This window comes from Acanthopagrus latus, chromosome 2 (assembly GCF_904848185.1).
Source record: "Acanthopagrus latus isolate v.2019 chromosome 2, fAcaLat1.1, whole genome shotgun sequence".
Classification (NCBI taxonomy): domain Eukaryota; kingdom Metazoa; phylum Chordata; class Actinopteri; order Spariformes; family Sparidae; genus Acanthopagrus; species Acanthopagrus latus.
The window spans coordinates 8,518,152-8,536,921 of NC_051040.1; the positions used below are offsets into that span (position 1 = coordinate 8,518,152).

Here is an 18,770-nt window from a genome sequence, read left to right on the forward strand (position 1 = left end):
TGAGCGCCTAATCTTTGTGGAGAATGTGACCCTGCTTTAAACCACACAGGGGGGGCAGTAAGGCCAAAGTCCCCCTGAACAAAAGAACACAGTACATAAACTCACAGAATTTTCTTGGCATGCTTTCTGTGCACACAGTATGGAAAGAAAGGTTTTTTAAAAAAAAAAAAAAATGAAAATCAGGCTAAGCAGGTTAGTGTTATTAAGCCTGTGAGATTTGGATTTTCAGTTTTATCCTTTAGATTAAATATTTCTACCTGAGGTGACGGGAATGTGGACCTATGTGTTTTTTTTCTGTTTTTTTTTTCTTTTGTTTTCTTTTTAGTTAGACCTATTTATGTGAACCTATCAATTTAATGCATCTAGTGCATTGTAGCTATGCTTGCTAGCTAGCTCTCTCCTTTCTGCTATATACAACATGTCATTTCAGATATCTACAACATTAAGAGGATGTTTTTTACATTTATGGAAATACAGTTATTAATTCTTTAGCAGAGAACTGGATGAAAATATTCCCACAACTCTCACGTCTGAATGGTCGGTTAAATATGAAGCCAGTAGCCGTTAGCTTAGCTGCAGAAAACAGGAAAACAGCCAGCCTGGCTCGGTCTGAAGGTAACAAAATCTACCAACCAGAACTTCTAAAGCTCACTAATTAACATGTTGAATATAACTGTCGACTTTGTGCTAGTGTACAAAGTGTAAAGTGTCATTTAATGTGAATGGCTGCTGGTGCTAGTTTCATATTTACCATAGGCTGCATCTGTGACTGCTAGTATCATTTTTTTCTCGTCCAACTCTCTTTGCAAGAAAATACAGAGCGTTGTCTTGGTCTGTATTTTTTTTTTTTTTTTCAAATGTGAGGATATTACTTTAGTTTGTTGTATTGCTGACATGAAGAAGCAGATACGTTCACAATCATTCAGAATTTGTTTTATTATAGACATGCAGAACACAGTATTACAAAATATGATTCTCACGTTACAATCAAATGTGACTTCTGTCCATTTTCTGTGATTTTAAATGCTGAGCCAGAAAAGATTACGTTATGTGATTGACAGAAGCTAGCCTAGCCAGCTAAGTTGCTCTCTTTTTGTTTGTAGCTATGCTGGCACCACTTGGCTCACTGTTGTCTGCTAGACATTATTGCTTTCCTCCTCTTCTTCCGGCTAAAATGAGCTCTCACTCTCTCAATAGATAGCTGCATTGGACTCATGACGGGAGCGACTGAGGTGGTCACGGAGGTCTTGAGCTCTTCAGTAGTGGCGACTTTGGACGGTGAGGTTGTAAATGTCATGGGTGTTTGTTCAGTCTGTGTGAGGGTAAGAAAGCCCTGGCTGAGGGCAGCAGCTACGGCTTTCTTTCTTTGCTTTCTCTGCTGTCTGATGGTCTGCCTGTGTCTTTTAGTAATGATAGAAGGGGCGGCAGTGATGGTGGTAAAAAGCCTCCATTCACTGTGAGTCTCTGTTACTGTGGGCCTGTTGATCGCAGCAGTGGTCGCAGGGTTCAGTTCTACGCTCGTCTCCGGAGTTGGAAGAACAGGAAGCTCAGGGCTGTTCGAAAGAGGCGAAAATATGTTCCTCCTCCTGCTCCTCAGTCCTCTCGCTTGTGACTTCTGCCTTCTCATAACGCTAAAGGAAGAGTTTCGAGACGAAACTTGGACGATCGGCTTCCCTCCGTGAATGTCCAGCCTGTGTGAAAGCTGCCGTGCTGTGGTGTGCACCGATGGTACGGTGGGAGCCCCGGTGGGAGGGATCACTTTCAGATTGTCTGCAGTGGAATTTTCCTGAGGAGCAACCACAAAGGGAGAAGCTGAGCTGTCTTTCTTCCTTTTTTTCCTCCCCTCTCCTTCTCCTCGCTCCTTTGACCTGTTTCTTTTGACTTTGGGGATTACAATGGGTGCCCTGGCAGTGCTGACGAGAGGTCGCCTTTCAGTGCTTTGTTGCTCGGGCTGTGCGGCTGGGGTTTCTGTAACGATGGCGGGGACAGAAGTGTCAGTTGTGGTCAATACTAGCTCTTCATGAGAGGGAAGAGCAGGTGTCGTGCTTTTCTTCTTCTTCCCCCCCTTTTTTAGCCTTTTGGTTTTTGCTTTTTGTGGACCAGTAGTTGTTGTGCTGGTTGATGTAGAAACAGTCATCTCCTGCACGGACTCTGCTGGTTTCTTCTGGACTGTCGTAGGAGACGCGATGGAAACGGCCTCCTTGTCCATCGCTGGCTCATCTTTCATGACTTCGTTAGAGGCCTCATCTTTTCCTCCAAGCTCATATTCGGTGTCGGCGACTCTGTTCGGGTCTCTACTCGACTGGTCGCGTTTGTGCGAGTCGCTGATGAAGTTACTCAGAGCGTTTGCTTCTTCTGCTTTGCTGCCAGACGTCGAAATTGCAGCTCCTTCGTCCGCTTTAACACCTGCCTCTGCTTTCTGCTTTCTCTTTCTTCCCTTTCCCTTCCCTTTCTGCTTTTTGGTGACTTTCTTCTTCTTCTTCCTCTTCTTCTTCTCTGAGCTTTGCGTCTCGCCCTTTTCAGAGTCGGTGGTGGAGCTCTGGGAGGTGGAGACAGTAGCGAGGACCTTGATGAAGTCCTCAGCAGCGGTGACGACGTTCGTGAGCGAAGGCTCTTCGGGGCCTGACACCGTGGATTGTGCCGTTCCCTCTGCTGCTCCTTCTTCTTCGCTTTTCTTGGAGGAAGGCAGCGGCAGCTTATCAATGACATCAATACCGCCAAAGTCATACGGGACAGCGTCTCTCAGCACAGCGATGGGAAGTTTCTCGTATCGTTTACACCTGTGAAAGAGCAAGCGGAGGAGGGGTTGTGTGTGGGGCTTTCAGAGAGTATCGCAGCTACGTATGTCGCAAATCTACAGTTTTACAACAGAGCACACTGATACTTACACGCCATACCAGTGACGCTCTGCACACTGCTCTTCATACACGATGTCGAAGCAAGGCACGCCAATGACGTTGAAGAACGCCTGACCGACGACCCTGGAAGACGTGTCGTTGACTTTCCTCAGACAAGCTCTCAACCTGCAGAGAGCGTCAGAGAAAACATCAGTCTAGTTTTTCAGTCGTCTCTTTCAGGAATGACTCAAATGCAAAAAGAGTGCAACATGAATATCTGCTGTGTTTGACTTATTGCTCTCTATAAATACACAAGACATATATCCAGGGATGTCACACATTGTGCCTACAGTGCCAGGGAATTTCAAAATGTCACAAAGTTAAGATTATTCTATTACATTGAGACCTCTGCTCAATGCAGTCTTATTATTGGGGGGAAAGTGATCTGGTAAGAGTATTTGAATGCTAACATTCATCAAAATGACTTAAAAGCTTTATCTCATTTAGTCTTGAGTGGATTCTGATGCTATGACAATCACTTTTTTAATATACTATGCTTTTTCGAATTTCCTTTTTGTAGGAAAAGTTGATTTTTGAGTCTCAACTTGAGGAACTGAGTCAAATCCCGACACTTTGGGGCCCCAGAGTGTCGGAATTTGACAAGTTGAGACTGAAAATGTGAAATGTGACCTTTTTAAAAGTCAAAATGTTGATGGTGCAAAATGCAAAAATTCAAAATATTCCCTCATTTTTGAGTTTCAGAAAGTCAGAGGGACTAAATAGCTTTTTCACTGTTCACTGCTCTGATGCTGTTTGTTTTATGCTGATCGTGCTGCACTAATATATCTCTCCTTAACAACACTGACTGTGTTCATTGTTCCACTTACACTACACCTACTTCTCATCTGGTCATTAAAGGAGTAAACAGTAATTGATTAATGTGAGAGTGCACCAACATAATACAGCTTTAACTCACGTATTATCACAGTCACAGCTGCAGATGGAGTGCCACTTGAAGTTGGTGTAGCCGTACTTGGAGGAGAAGGCGTGGATGACATGGGGGCAGTGGTCGTGGGTCCGGCAGCAGCTGTCGGTGTTTGCAAATTCTCCTGCAACATGGAGGTCACACTAGATATCTGGCACACAATTCGCCTAATTTGCGTAAAGTATCTTAGTCATACAACCTACCCAGCTGGTTGTAATTATCAGCCATGTTTCCAGCTCCACACCACAGGGTCCCGGGATACGTGAAGCCCCTCTTTGCTCGTTTTAAAACCCCAGAGTCGCCGCTGTCCTCTCTCTCCGACCGCTCTTTAAACTCCCGGCACATCTCTTTGGCTTCATCCATGCGCGTAAAGCGCGTCTCCAGCTGGCGCCCGGCTCTCCGCTCCTTCAGCCCCAGCCTGCACTCGTGCATGAAGGATTTCACCTGCATCTGGTTCACGATGACCGAGCAGTTGACCAGCTTCCCGGCGGGGCTGACGACGGAGAGCACCGCTTCGGCTCCGTCCGATACCTGGTAGAGGAAACTCTCCCTGACGGTGGACATCTTTGCGCAAAAGGTGCCGTTGAGCATGGAGAACATCTCTTTGCTCTCCTTCTCTGCGTCCAGAGCGCGGCTCAGAAAGTCGCCCTTGACGAAGTTTCTGTCCAGGTAAGACAGAAATACAAAGATGACCGACCACATGATGCGGCGAGTGGCACTTTCAGCACCACGCGTATCGGAGACAGCTCCTCGGGGTTTTCCGGCGCTCTCGAGCAGCCCTCCCACTTTTAAGGCGAAGCTCAAGTGGTGTGATTATTAATACGGTGGACGGCAGCGCTGGGAGGAGTCAGCTGGATTAACCTCTTTAGATTTCCAGCCTCGGTAAAGTATCATTACATGTTACATGGTGACACAGCGCTGAAACACTGAGAGTAGAAATTACCCACCGGTATGTAACCTCGTGGGGAGGAGAGGAGAGGGTTAATTTGTGGGTGTGTGGCGAATGAACCTCCAGCATCCTTCAATGCAGAGAGAAATGACCGCGAGTTACCTCCCAACCCCCTCAGCTCAGCTCAGCGCCCAGAAAGTGGAGATTTACTTTGGGAACACGCATGGAGGAGGTTCCAGCTCGGCCCGCTTTCCATGGTAACAGGCATGGGGTGATTGTACCAACCCAGGAGATTGGACATCTTTCAAGTGCCACAAAACAGCCACTGAATTGGTGATGACCTAAATCACAATGCAGGGACAAAACTCTTCATTGTGGAATGTGGAGAAAGGTTGGTGCTGTCGCACGCAAACCCCACTGACTGGGCGAATAGTTTGATTCAGACCTGCTAAAAAAAAAAAAAAAAAAAAAAAAAAAAAAATGGGGGATCGATAGACAGTGTGGGAACATGGGGCCGAATTATTTCAAAATAAGTGCTTCACATTGTCTTTCGTAGTTTTCGCAATTGTAAAACCCCTTTCCATCTTTTCTTGGTTGTTTTTCACTAAAAACTCAAATTCGCTTATGAGATTCCGTAATGTTAAAATGTGATAATCTGTCCTTGGGGTCTATTATATATCACATGAATAAACAATGATTCCCTGTAAGTCAGATACCTCCAGTTATATTTTCATCTCTATAATGTGGAGGAATTTCACAAGAACGTAATTAACACTCAAAAGAATTATGATTTAAGATTTAAGAAGAGACATCTAGTGCATCAAAGATCTTAAGATGCACAGTTGAGAGCTTTTATTTTTCCTGTACTTACATTTTCCACTTTTTTCCAGTGATTTGAGTTTTGTTGCAGATCGGAACGTCTGGAAATTGATTGAGGACATTTTTTGGCCTAAATTTTTGTTTCTTTATTTGTGGAATTTGTATGAAATATATTCCAGTCCTGTAAAATCATGCACACTGGACATATGTGCAGGACACACACACAAAAACATCCATTCATTCAATCATTAATGTTATCTGCAGCTGCAGTGTTGCTGCACTTCATATCATCGATTCAAACAGGAAACCTTTTGTGAATCTGTGTCTGATCAGTGCCTTTCTGACCTACATGGACTCGCCCTAAGCACCGCAAAGCCTCTGCATCTGTGAACAAGTGAGCATTCCCAAAGAAGAGAAAAACCTCTTGTCAGGTTGGGTTTCTAATCAGCCCATGTTTTGTCACATGGCTGGTCTTACAGGGAGCTCTAGAGGCGGGGATCCAGCCTACTCAAGGCACTGAAATCGGATTGTTGGAAGGCGGAGAGAAATGATGTAAAATCACCAGAGGCAACATTCGACCAAATCTTGAGGGTGGGAGAGAAAGAGAAAAAAAAAAAAAGAAAAAGAAGTTTCTCATGAATCAAGGTGGTCACCCACTGCAGGAGGGATTTGGAGCAAATTGAAGCTAATCATCCTGCTGTTCACCAGGAAAGAGATGGAGTCAGCTCACAGAGAGGTGGCACTTGATGAAATATGTGTACTTTTATAGATTCCCAGTGGGAAAGAATCCTTTTCATCTGCTCTCATCCGCAGACAGGTCAGCTGCAGAACAGTGACCCCCGGAGGAGCTGATGAGTCACTGTCCGAGTGACAGAGTTTACAGATGCAGAATGATTCTTCAAACATCAATATAACATTTGGTTCTATTCATTGTGGTCGAAGAAGATATATTGAACATGCATTGAGTAAAATGTGTTCCTCTGTCAGAGCTGGCCTGAGTGTTAAAAATACAAAAATAAGGGGGTCAATGCACCAAAATCATTGAAAAAAATGATAGATAAATATTTTCAGATAGTTTTGGTTGCATTATGCCGAGATAGGTGGCACCACATCAACATTATGGAGGAAAAGGGGGTTTCATTATAGTGACCAATAGATAAAACTCAACAGTGATTTGCAGCAGTGGAAGAAGCATCAAATCTTTTTTTCTTTTCTGTAAAAATGCAAATACTTTGTAAAGTGGCGACAGACATCTTTTTCCTCTAGCGTTTTACAAGTTGTTTGCACCACTTTTGAAAAGAGAACTCGATCATTTCTGTTTCCCTCTGAGTCGCAAGTAATGACAACACAGGAAAAAGGTCAGTTTATTCAGTTCGTGATTTGTCTGCCACCAGCCACGAGGTCACCTGGGAACAGTTAAGGTCAACTGCTCAGGAAAGTAAGGCGGAGTCACAGCAGAGCTCATTTTAACAACCCGACTCGTTGATGTAAGACCTAAGAGGCTCTCTGTAACAATTTGTACCAATCTACATGTATTAATCACTTTTTAATTGGTCATTGGTGAGCCGATTGTTACGTGATGTAAAAAATTAGACCTTCCCCGTCTCTCTCGGTCACCTCTACAACGATTTGCGACAGCGACAGTCCAAAGGATGTGACGTTCTCGAGGGCTCCTCACCGCTCCACTTATGTCGCTAATGTTAGTTTCAAAATGGAGCAAATCAACTGGTTTTAAGCACAACACAGAATTCTGACAGAGCCCCTTTAACAACATGTCTCTTTAAAATCTCCTATGAGTTTTCCGTGTAATTAAGTTGTACTTCAAATTGCTCTTAAATACAGAACTTACTTCATCAGCTCTGGTGATACGTCTGCGTGCATCCAAGCATTCATGTGTCAGACGCACCGTAAGTTCATGTGGTTCAAGACAAAAGCGTGGGAAAGTGCAGTTACTGTAGGGAGGAAGGTTGAAACACTCAGCTTGAACTCTGTTGCACAAAACTGGGCTGTAATTTCAGCTCAGTTTATTTAACAACTGAAATGACCTCTCCAGTCTGAGAACTGGGAAATACACTGTGAATACAGCCAGATGACGGATTTTATTGCTCCAGCGGTGAACAAGAATTGCAACCTGAGCTTATTTAGACACCGATCCTCTGCTGATTCTAAACACCTGAAGGCAAAACCTTAAAGACCACCGCTCAGAGCAGCTTTTAGAAAAACAACCTGAGGAATTTTCAGACGATCACCAGCCGCAGCTTCTCCGGTCCAGTGTTGATACTCGGGCTGCACCTTGAAGATCTAAGTTTCATCACCTGAGAGTTTGTTGCGCAAAATCCAAATGGACTTATTGTAATTTTTTGTGTTGTGTACTGACATTATCCTAATGTTTCCAATAATGTTTAAACTCAGAGCCATGCGCAATTTTGTGTAACTTTTCTTCATGTGAATAAAACTTTAAACCTTGTGTGTGAATTCAGGTCAACTCTCACTGACCTCAGCACTCACCAAAGACTGTCCTCTGTCCTCTCTATGTCGTTATGGTCATGAGGTAAAGTAGCACTTGCAGGTGGACGCCTTTAACATCAACATGACATGCTCTGGTTGAGGGCGCAAAAAGCCTTCGTGTGGTTTGCTTTTATACATGCACACAACCTAAATTTATACGCACATGTCCGTAGTTCATACAACACCACTCTTGACGATGAACGCTGCACTGTTTAAAGGACCACTCTGCTGCTCTGCTTATACCCACTTACTGCAAACCACAAATATTTTACAATGCCATTTACCATTTTCGTTGTCCACAAAACATTTCTGGAGCTTCACAGCAAAACAGTGTTGCAGGACTCTCCTAAACAACTGAAGCAGATAAAAAAAATGTTTTAAAAATGTAATGGCTCTATACCGCTCATCTGGTGTAATCAGTCTCTTAAGCTGAAATCTTTACTGCACTTAGCTAAAGCACCATCTGCTGGTAGTAATAATGACAAAATGTTTCTTTTTTGGGTGAACTTTTCCTTCAAAACTCTGCAAATTCTCTGTACATTCTTATGGCGTCGTGACGTGAATGGGAAGTAATGAGTTCCTGGAATGCAAGAAAATGTATTCAAGGAATTAAGACTCTGTGGTGTGCTTGACTTGGACGACAGCGGGCAGTGATGTGAAGTGTGCAGGATTTGAACCAGAAGGTTCTGGATGATAAAAACAGCAGTGAACAAAGATGAAAACATCGGTGGACTTAACTCCTTTTCAGAAAATGCATAATCTAAGCTTTGAGTCATGAGGAGCTTGATCGGAGTGTGTTTGAGACTGGTCGTGGAATCGTCAGTCGTGTTGGTTTTAAGTTGGAAATCCCATAACAACTGCAGATAAAATAAGCAACAACGTCCAGCCACGTCCCACCCACCATTCACCCTTCCAGAACCTGATATGTGCGACTCTCTCTTTCTCTCTCTCTCTCATTCACAGTCCAACTTACTCCCCCAAGTTTCTCCCTCTAAAAGCACAAGTTTTGCCTGGCAAATGGACGTGTTCAGCAACCCTGCAGACAGACACAAAGGATGGTATCTGTCTCTGATGGCGCCCAACATAAAAGGTCCAGCGTTTGCCTGGCTGGACCCGTCCAGACTCTACTGCAACTCACAGGTATGCTGTGAAAAAGAAATGGTTGGTTCATAGCAGAAAAACACAAGCTGTGTGTGTTTTGTATGCAGTGGTGCATGCACTCGTCTTTGCTCTTGTTTCAGGCTCTTGCAGACTGCGTCCAAGACCTTCTCAGTCCATTCCATGATGACACCATTGACCTGGTTGCCGGGATAGATGCAATGGGATTCATTCTTGGTGAGAAAACAAACCAATTTATTTTCAGCACAAATGGTCGGTGTAGACCGATCACTCTGGGTGATTCTCTCACTAACGTTATTTTCAGAGGCAGTTCCTACCAGAGCGCTGGTCAGGAAACATAACCCCGCTGCATAACATACTAAATTTAGATATTTTGGCTCATCTAAACTCTGGCTTGTGGCTCTTGGTATGACATTTTGCTAGCATTCATTCATCCAGTTCAAACTGGATGACGCTGGTGATGATGACTGTGAGATTTTGTCAGTGTCACTGGATGTTTGATGTTTTGTTTCAGGCGCATCTGTTGCCACCACACTGGGAAAAGGTTTCCTGGCTGTCCGAAAAGCAGGACACCTGTGTGTCGCAACCCAAACCCAAGACTACAGCGACTACACAGGCAGAGAAAAGACTATGGAAGTAAGACTGGATGTGCTGCGACCAGGTTAATCTTCTTTTTTTTTTTATTTTCAACACTTTAACAGAGTCAGTTATTTCTCTTGTGAAGACACCACAAGGTCCCTCCTGTCATCTCCCTGCAAAAAGCAAACCTTAGGCTCAGTCAGTGATCACTTAGATCAGCAATGCCCAAACATTTTCCCCTTGAAGGCCAAAACTCAGACTTAACATTGAGCCAAAGGCCAAAACAGGCCAGACACATATTGTTCTGTGTTGTTATGATGCAAAACTAGCACTCAGATCTGAAGTTCCCTTAATTGGCTGGCGTTATGTGCTTCATAGGCTTCAAGACCAATTTATATAAACAATAAATGAATAATAAAAGTAACTACATAAACAGTGATTTATATTTTTATATTCCAGTTTACAACATTAAAAAAAATCTATCCAGGCCACATCGGAACCTCATGGGGGCCACATTTGGCCCACGGGCCTCACTTTGGGCAGCCCTGATATACGACAAAGAAAAGCATCAGATCTTCAGAAACAGCAAAAAGAAAATTTGCTTGAACAAATGAATAAAACGTTTAACTGATTTGCTTTTTTACTGATATTTGCTGCTTCTGTCGATCGACTAGCTGATTAAACGACTCTCGCAGCTCTCAAATCAACCCTGAACAAAACCTGCAGCTCAGGATTCAAACCACAAGTTTCGTCGCTGTCTGTCACTTTATTCCCTGCAGCAGGGCGACCTCTAGTGTTAATGTGTGGAGCAAACATCCAGTAGATGTTTCTCGAAGTTTTGGAGAAAGATCTTCGACGTCCTATCACATACAATATGGTGGCCACAGGAAATTATTATCAGGCCTTTAAAGTCATTAAAGAGTCGTAAATTTGAGTTTCTGAGGTCTTAATCATCCCAAACGTTTTATCTCATTTCATTTATCAAATCTTTCTTTAACAGGAAAAAAAGAAAAATGTGTCTGACACATGGTTAAAAATGATTTCAAAGCATTAAATGTACGTTTGATAACTGTAGAGATTTTAATGTTAGATTTAAATTTGATAATTTCTTGAATTTTTATTTACATTTGTAAATCTGTATTTTTGTGTCCTTAACATTGCGTCTCGTGCATAAGACACATAAAACAACTCAAATTATAATTAGAAAAGATTAAATGATTTGGTGTGAGCATGTAGAGATTTTCAAATGTGACCTGACATGACGACGTGTCTTCCGTCCTGCAGGTACGAGGGTGCTGTTAGTGGACCAATGGATAGAGACTGGAGGCACCATGAAGGCCGCCATCCGGCTGGTGGAGAGTCTGGGCGCCACTGTTGTGGGTCAGTCAAGATGGTTACAGACCAATAATTCAATGGTGCTCGACATGTCAATGTGAACGTTACTCTGTTTTCCTGCAGGCGTCGCAGCTGTGGCCATCGAGAACACCGAAGGAGGAAAGTGGATTAAAGAAAATTATAAATTCTCTCACTGCATCCCCGAAGAGATGCAGAGCCAGATCGACAACAAGTATCTGGAATCCTTCAATGACTTCAACAACTAAAGAAGGAAAAGAAAGAGAAAACATTTTTTGTGCACCTTCAGGAAAAAAAGAGAAATAGTGTTATTTTCTAAAGCTGAGATAGTCAACAAATAGTTTTATCTGCATAGACATTTTGTATTTTACAGTTTAATTCATGAAAAAATCATTTTCAATAAATAAATGCGTGTTATTTTCAGAAACACTAATTTTTCTTTATTATTTTTATTGTGTGTAAAACATATCATGGTACATTTTAGAATGTAGAAAATAAAGGATAAAATATTCATACACACTTTCCACTTATACATAAGAATGACGAGACAGCTTCAGTCACAAAGTACCCAGGAAGCAAACACTGAAGATATGGTTCCCAAACTGGAGGTCGGGGCCCCACACGAGGGTCACAAGATAAATCCCAGGGGTCATGAGATGATTACCAAGATCAGAAAACATTCACCACTTCCCTCAGATCTCTCCTTTATGATTTACTGCATAAAACGTCTTCTCATAAAAAAAAAAGGTGCAAAACCTTGGACCTACGATATAAAAACAGCAGATTTTTATTGAGTAGTATTGTGAAGAAGAATCAGAACTACAGCAGCAAGACGGAATATTTGACTCAAGCCACTAAGTAAAGTAAACACACACACACACACACACACACACACACACACACACACACACACACACACACACACACACACACACACACACACACACACACACACACACACACACACACACACCACACACGCATCATGTTAAAAACATCGTCAGTCATACTTTGGCATCTCTGCAGTACCAGAGGAGTCATTTCTATGTGTAATTGCTGTGTCACCAGGCAACTCCAGACGAGCTCGAACCACAAGTATCCACATCCCACAGAGGAAAACTCTTGCTAGGCCAGGAAAAACTGAAATCAAGCATTTCAGGAAGTCAAACTCCAGCGTCCCTCCTTCGGCTCTGACCACAGAGAATCCCTCCCATGAGCCGGAGAGCAGCCTCAGACTTTTCCTCCACTTTAAGCTCCTGCCTCCGTCCTCACTGACAGCAGCTGGGCTGTTTCTTCTTCGACGAAGCGTACAGATTGTTTGAAGTGCTGTTAATTCCTGAAACAAAAAAGATCAGTTGGGTGTTAAACAATGTAACCAATGAGATGTTATAAATTGTATGATTACAGAGAGGTTTGTTCGGAGACTCACTGACGACGTCACCGATCTGCCTCGATCCACTTTTCTCCAGCTCGGCAAGAACGTTGGTCTCGAATGCCAACGACGCAACTCGGAAGAAAAACTCTTTCACGTTTTCTCCTGCGGCAGGGAAGAGACGAAGATCAGTGAGGGACTGAGTGAAAATGAAAAATTAACTGACAGCAGATGTTGGATGTAGCTTCTGATCCTCTGCTTGAATTATGAAAGAAAAAAAAACAAACACCAAATGTGACATAAGCCCTCTGCTTTTCTGCCCCCCACCTCCCTCAAACTCATACATTTCAAACAGCCCCTCTGTCAGTATCGGGTTTAGTGGCCATTTTCCTGTATTTAACTCTGAACACTCACCTGTCAGCGAGGACACGGCCCAATACTCTGCACTGATCTCCTGTGCTAGTTTGATGGCGTCTTGCTCGATCTGAGAATACTGAGCAGGAGACTGTCAGAGAGACCAGAGGAGACAAGTCAGACATACTTATGTTATCCAGTTGAACACAAAAGGCATCGCTACACGCGGTCAACTAATTATAAGTGTCACATTGTATCTTGAGATTTATAATAAACCAACAGAACACTGTTGGTGGCAGGGTCCGCCACATATAAACAAACAGTATGAAATTGTGTTGTTCATTAAGATCAGCTTGTTTATTCAGTCATGGAAATGCACAGAGTTTGTTTATTTATGCATAAATAAATCAGTCTATGAAGCTCTTTCTCTTCTTATTATACTTTCTCCCCAAAAACTACAGAATGCTCCTTTAATAACCAATTTTTTTTTTAGCAAAAATTCCAAACATATCCCAGTTCCAGCTTCTCCTCAGTGTGAGAACTTGCTGCTTCTCTCCGTTTTATATCAACATAAATCGAATATTTTTGGGTTTTGGACGCCAGCAACAAGACATGATGATGTCTGCTCGGCTCTGGGAAATGATCCTTTTGTGTTTTTGGAAAAGTATCCTTTTAAATTGTTACTTATTGGAATTTAGAATGAGAAAAGTCCAAAAAGACTTGTTAACCAATTATAACAAAACACTCTTGGGAGCTAAAGAAGAGAAATATTTCACGTTATTCGAGAAAAAAGACAAATTTCCTAAAATAACAAGAAGTATCCTGGTAGCACCAGCAAACAAATCTGCTTCTGACTTTCATCACTGATTAACTACAGTTACTAACGCCTTAGAAATGTCTGCATGTCCATCCTTTCATCGCTCTCTGAGCTGGACTGGAGTCTACAGAAAGACGGGGAAACTACATTCCTGAGGTCTGACCCAGCACATGAACGCTTTGTGCAGCTGGCACTGACCCAAACAGCTGACATTTGACTCCGGTAACAAAGACACAGAAACGTTCACAGGCATGTCCTCTTTAAACAGCGTGAAGACGTACGCTCAGGTCTTTCTTTGTGCCGACGAGGAACAGCTGAACGGCGGTGGGGTCGTTCTCTTTCAAGGCGTCTTCCAGCCACTGCCTGCAGAGGCAAAGAGACGACTCTAATAAGTTTGACAGCCGGGACTCAAACTGGAAATCGCAACGTTCATGAGAAGCAAGCTTACCTCACGTGGCCCAAAGAGGCAACATCAGTTACATCAAAGGCGATGATCACAACTGGGAAGAAGAGAAAATATTTAACTTTAACTGTACTCACTCCACAGAAAGAGGAACTTTAGTACCTTTCTTTGTGGTTTTCTGCTGTAAAACACACAGATCTCTCACCCTGGGCTCCTCTGTAGTACGTAGAGGCAATGCACTTGAACCTCTCTTGTCCCGCAGTGTCCCACCTATAGCACAGAGAGACTGATGATGAGCGCCATCACATCAGTCCACCGCCTTTGTTTCACGTATAAATGATTAAGACTTACAACTGCAGGCTGAAGGGAACTCCGAGCACCTCGAACCGCTCCATCTCGAAATCCACACCGATCGTTGCCTTGTAGTTCTTATCAAAAGCATCTTTGCAAAATCTGAAAACATAAAAGTTTCTTTAGAAAATGCAGGAAATAGACAGGTACGATGTACATCACTGTATCCAGGGCTGTACCTGCTCGTCAGTAACTACCTAAATAAAAAAGACTTTATTTTTGAGACAACTTGTGTGAGAGATATCTTAGAAACTAGCAATTTTTGGGTTGGTTCACCCAAATTACAGAAAAACATGCAGTATTTTAGGGATTATTTCTTGGGGAGTGTATTATTCAGAGTAACAGTGACACTGGTGGAGAAATACGCTGCCTTCTGAATGTTTAGACATTTTAATCTGGTTAAAGCAGCAGTGGCCTAAAGGTTAGAGAGGAACACTTGTGAGTGGAGTTAATGAACTGTTGTTGTACTGAGCAGCTTCCAGGTGTGAATGTGATCCAGGTGTTCCTTAGAAATAGTGCATTGCTCAGTGAACCCTAAATAAAAGTTAAAAGGATTGTAAGTTAACTAAGGATTTTTAGGCCTCGTCCACGCATACAGAGTGGTGTGAAAATGCAAATGCAGCCTGTCAAGCACATGCAAAAACAACAGGTGGTGATATAACCTTTAACATAAGAATGAGGAAAAAAAGAAACATCAGAAGCCTGCCAAACAAAGGAGAGAAGCAAAAAAAAAAAATGGTTTTCCCGTCTACACATAAGCACCTTTCTACTTGTGAATGATAAAAAGCTTTGTCACAAGTATCCAATGATTTTCTAATTTTCAATTTGGTGCAGATGGAGCACATTTTATCTAGTTTAATTATTGTTGGATAGTTACATTTACAGCTGAGTTCCATATTCTACAAAATCTTGTTATATTAAATACATTTTTATTAATCATTGCCTCCATTTTACAGGTTTTACTGGTTTTAATATGCTTTTGTTTTAGCGTACAGGTCAAATACAGTACGGTACTTGATTACTGTATGCAACCTAATGTAAATCTGAATCCAGATTTAACATGTCTACACTTCGCTGCAGGAGGTCGATGTTCTCTGAGCTCTTTCTTTAACTTCGCCTCAGGCTGTGTTCAAACATTAAGCGACTGTGTTGGAGCTTACCTATTAATCAGACAAGTTTTCCCCACAGCCAGGTCACCCACAACAATGACCTTAGAGATCTTAAATCTGCTGAGGGGAACAAAAGAAGAAGACGATGAAGCAACCAGTAAATAAGCAGCACAACAAACAGCAGCTCCGGGCTCGTCTGGCTTCCTGTTCTCACCCCACAGTGCCGGTCCGCTGCTCCTGGCAGGCCGTCTTCACTTTATTGTTGAAATCCTCTTTAGTGTGCTGAGCCGCCTCTTTCCTGAAATACTGCAGGAGAAGAAAGAAGGACGTGTGAGGCTGGTAATAGATAAGACAGCTATAAGGCTATGACAGCACGGTGTGACTTTACCTGAGGGAGCTGAGCGATGACGCGGTCCCGTCGGACAGGAGGAAGAACACTCATGGCTGGAACTCGCACAGACATGAAGCTTCAGTGTAAATGTTCAGCTGAGCGACCTGTGGTGAGATACGGACATCAAACCTCAACAATCTGATGCCTGAAAGTTGTTTTCAAATAATTATTATGCCTAAATCTGCAGGCCTGGTGCTCATTTTTTCCTATTGCAAAAACTAAAAGATGTTAACTGGAGCTTTGAATGAAATTTCATCCAACATGAAAAGGAAATAAATGTAGAGATGCAAGTCAACAGTTAGTTAATCAACAGAAAAGTAATGTCACAATTATTTTGATAATCAACTGTTTCAGAAATTTCTTCAAGCAAAAACAAACTTTGAGTGCTATTCTCTGTTTTGTATAATGATACATATAGAATTGTAAATTGTGTATCTTTAGTTTTTGGAGAACAAGTAAAGGAACTCCAACTAACCCTGACATTATTTATCACTTCAAATAATAACAATTTGTCCATCTGACAGTCTAAAATCCAAACATATAAAATTTGCAAAGACATAAAAGAAGCAAATCCACATATTTTGAGAACAGCAACCAGACACAGTTCAGTCATTACGGAGACACTGTGTGTTACTGGAACATGAGAAGTTACCACTGACAAGAACTGAATATAACTGAATAACTTGACTAAAACTTTCAAGTGTCTGATATCAGGAAAAAGACTCCCGCACACTGTCCACTTCATGTGCAATAAAGTTGATTTTAAACGTTTCGGTACTCAGACCGTCAGCAGGTTACCAAGGTAACCAGAGTACCATAACGTTGTTGTCAAGAGTGTGTGGGAGTCGTTTTCCTGATTTTTTTGGCCTCTGGTCTTCTCCTACACACCTGTCGACCCCAAGGTGTGCAAAAGTTTCACCATGTTAGTGTCTGATATCAAATTATTGAAAAAAAACAACAACAATTGCGCAGAGCTGTTTATTGCCTTTTTAGAATAGTAGTAATAATAAGGTTCAATGTATGTTGTCGGCCTATAAACCGTCTGAGAGGGAGACAAATTTACACAAATATTTTAAAGAAATTGACCTAATTCCCAAAGTTTGACAGATAACCTCACTTTGAAAGGAGCAACGTGTGTAGTTACCACAAGGAAAGAACAAAACAAAAAGCAAACCGTATTTAGTTGCTACTTATTCTCTGCACTGCTCCTTTTGTCATGCATCCATACACATACATAAATGATGAGAAAGATTATATATAAGACATAATTTTAACTGTGCTTTGGCAACACATGTTAAAATTTAATGTCAATCAACTACACTGAGATTGTTCACTCACTTGTATTTTGAATAATTGCTCCAAACAGCACAAATAAACTCGTCAAACTACTTTTTAAAGTCAAACAAACTATTAGTTTCTATATAAATGTGGGTTAAACTTGCTCGTCCTCCTCGGCTTCACTTCCTCAGCAACCAGACACACACACACACACACACACACACACACACACACACACACACACACAGCCTCCTGTCACTCACAGCACACAGGCTATTATATCTGCTGGGTGAAGGCGCAGAGCCAAGACAAACATCACTGTCATGAGAGACAAACATGAGATGTCCATTGTGTAGCTCCATGACCGCACAGGGTCCGAGCACACGACTGTAGTCAGAGTTATCACAGTGCTCAGAGCCGATCTGCTCACTGCGGATCTGTTTTAATCCTATTGTTCATCAAAGAGGCTCGTCTGCCATCAAAATTAAACCAGGCTACTTTAAAAAAAAAACAACAACAACAAAAAACAAACTCAGTTCCCCCATTCAAAACCAACCCTCACATGTCGGTGGAGGCGCATGTAGAGGAAGAAACAAACACACATGAGCACAGAGAAGTTTTAAAAAGCGGCGAGAAACTTGAGCGAGAGGAGAAACCTCACCGAGCCAGGCTGCTGCTCCTCAACTCCTCTCTGTCTCTCCTCTCTCTCCCCTGCAGCGGCGCGGTTTGTCCTCCTGAAACACAAACTCCTCGCTGTGATTTAAACCCATCCAGGCTGAGTGTCTGAAGGTGTTTTTAAAAGTGTGGCGTTTGTGGAGATCCGAGCTTGAGGCCGATCCACGGAAGTTGAGTTGAGGGGGGAGCAGCAGACTGGAGGAGCCGCTGCTGACTCAGACCTCCGGATTTTTCTTTCTCCCCCCTTCAGTCTGACTGTCCTCCCACATTCTCTCTGCTGGGTCCCCTGCTGGAGGAAATGAGGAACGACAGGGAATAAAAACAACCAGTCCATGTATGCAAACAACTTATTTATTCATGTACTTATTCATATTCTCTATTAAACTTTTTTTCTTCCTTATTTTTCTTTGTTTGTAAAGCAGGAGTAAAGAGTAAATGTGAGACTGAGATACAAAAGAGAGAAATATGTCATTAAAATATGAAAATAAGTGTCTTTTCCTTCTACATAACACAATCATTTCTGCAAGATGTGACTCATATGTTCACGCTTTTCACGGGTATTTAATGAATGTGTCATTATTTGTGCATTAAACTGGGGGAAAAATGAAATACTGTACCTTTTTTGTGTTTGTGTGTTTTTTTTTTAATTGCTTCCTGTTTGTTCAATAAATGGCCTGTAGAGGGCGCTCCAGGCCTCTGCTGGCTGATCTCTGACTGGTTATAAAACACAATAAATCTGTGTCCACTGCCTTTTAGGTTAAGATGTTTAAATCTTGTAAAACACACTGCAGTGTTGAAGATTAAAGGACAATCTGTGAGCTCTTTTAAGTGCAATACAACGACACAACTATAACCATAGACTCTGCTTTTACAAACTTTATTATGTTCAGTTTTTGGAGAAATCTAGTGGAAATGTAATATCACAGGTGGT

The 18,770-nt window shown here is 42.3% G+C and overlaps 3 protein-coding genes and 1 long non-coding RNA gene across 5 annotated transcripts; 2 read left to right on the forward strand and 2 right to left on the reverse strand.

The window, feature by feature from the left end:
* Positions 1 to 917: 917 nt before the first annotated feature.
* proca1 (protein interacting with cyclin A1) lies at positions 918 to 4,707 on the reverse strand. Its single transcript, XM_037123863.1, has 4 exons — positions 4,026 to 4,707; positions 3,814 to 3,946; positions 2,889 to 3,023; positions 918 to 2,780 (listed from the first exon to the last, which is right to left on the reverse strand). Exons 1-4 carry the CDS (start codon positions 4,522 to 4,524, stop codon positions 1,124 to 1,126), a joined length of 2,424 nt encoding a protein of 807 aa, XP_036979758.1. The 5' UTR covers positions 4,525 to 4,707; the 3' UTR covers positions 918 to 1,123.
* A 305-nt stretch (positions 4,708 to 5,012) lies between these two features.
* zgc:174895 (uncharacterized protein LOC100126024 homolog) lies at positions 5,013 to 12,047 on the forward strand. The gene is made up of 6 exons (XM_037123919.1): positions 5,013 to 5,102; positions 9,002 to 9,178; positions 9,280 to 9,373; positions 9,672 to 9,818; positions 11,021 to 11,116; positions 11,195 to 12,047. Exons 1-6 carry the CDS (start codon positions 5,091 to 5,093, stop codon positions 11,335 to 11,337), a joined length of 669 nt encoding a protein of 222 aa, XP_036979814.1. The 5' UTR covers positions 5,013 to 5,090; the 3' UTR covers positions 11,338 to 12,047.
* rab34a (RAB34, member RAS oncogene family a) lies at positions 11,852 to 17,962 on the reverse strand. Of its 2 annotated transcripts, none has more exons than XM_037123880.1 (11): positions 17,826 to 17,962; positions 15,884 to 15,990; positions 15,710 to 15,801; positions 15,547 to 15,612; positions 14,387 to 14,488; positions 14,241 to 14,305; positions 14,081 to 14,132; positions 13,914 to 13,995; positions 12,876 to 12,966; positions 12,519 to 12,626; positions 11,852 to 12,425 (listed from the first exon to the last, which is right to left on the reverse strand). In XM_037123880.1, the coding sequence occupies exons 2-11, from the start codon at positions 15,956 to 15,958 to the stop codon at positions 12,358 to 12,360; spliced, it is 801 nt and encodes a 266-aa protein (XP_036979775.1). In that variant the 5' UTR covers positions 15,959 to 15,990; positions 17,826 to 17,962; the 3' UTR covers positions 11,852 to 12,357. The 2 variants fall into 2 exon arrangements, with proteins under 2 accessions (XP_036979775.1, XP_036979767.1); XM_037123872.1 differs by having other exon boundaries at positions 15,547 to 15,615.
* LOC119033609 lies at positions 15,857 to 18,444 on the forward strand. Its single transcript, XR_005079322.1, has 2 exons — positions 15,857 to 15,995; positions 17,882 to 18,444. It is a non-coding gene; the product is annotated as an uncharacterized LOC119033609 (long non-coding RNA).
* The last annotated feature ends 326 nt before the right edge of the window (positions 18,445 to 18,770 follow it).

Coding starts and splice junctions, on each gene's coding strand:
- proca1 (XM_037123863.1), bottom strand. CDS start 4,524: ATGTGGTCGGTCATCTTTGTATTTCTGTCTTACCTGGACAGAAACTTC. Junction 3,947..4,025: donor TGATAATTACAACCAGCTGG/GTAGGTTGTATG, acceptor TCCATGTTGCAG/GAGAATTTGCAAACACCGAC. Junction 3,024..3,813: donor AGCTGTGACTGTGATAATAC/GTGAGTTAAAGC, acceptor CGCTCTCTGCAG/GTTGAGAGCTTGTCTGAGGA.
- zgc:174895 (XM_037123919.1), top strand. Junction 9,179..9,279: donor GACTCTACTGCAACTCACAG/GTATGCTGTGAA, acceptor CTCTTGTTTCAG/GCTCTTGCAGACTGCGTCCA. Junction 9,819..11,020: donor ACTGGATGTGCTGCGACCAG/GTTAATCTTCTT, acceptor TCCGTCCTGCAG/GTACGAGGGTGCTGTTAGTG.
- rab34a (XM_037123872.1), bottom strand. CDS start 15,958: ATGTCTGTGCGAGTTCCAGCCATGAGTGTTCTTCCTCCTGTCCGACGG. Junction 12,627..12,875: donor GGCCGTGTCCTCGCTGACAG/GTGAGTGTTCAG, acceptor TCCCTGCCGCAG/GAGAAAACGTGAAAGAGTTT. Junction 12,426..12,518: donor GCAGATCGGTGACGTCGTCA/GTGAGTCTCCGA, acceptor TTTTTGTTTCAG/GAATTAACAGCACTTCAAAC.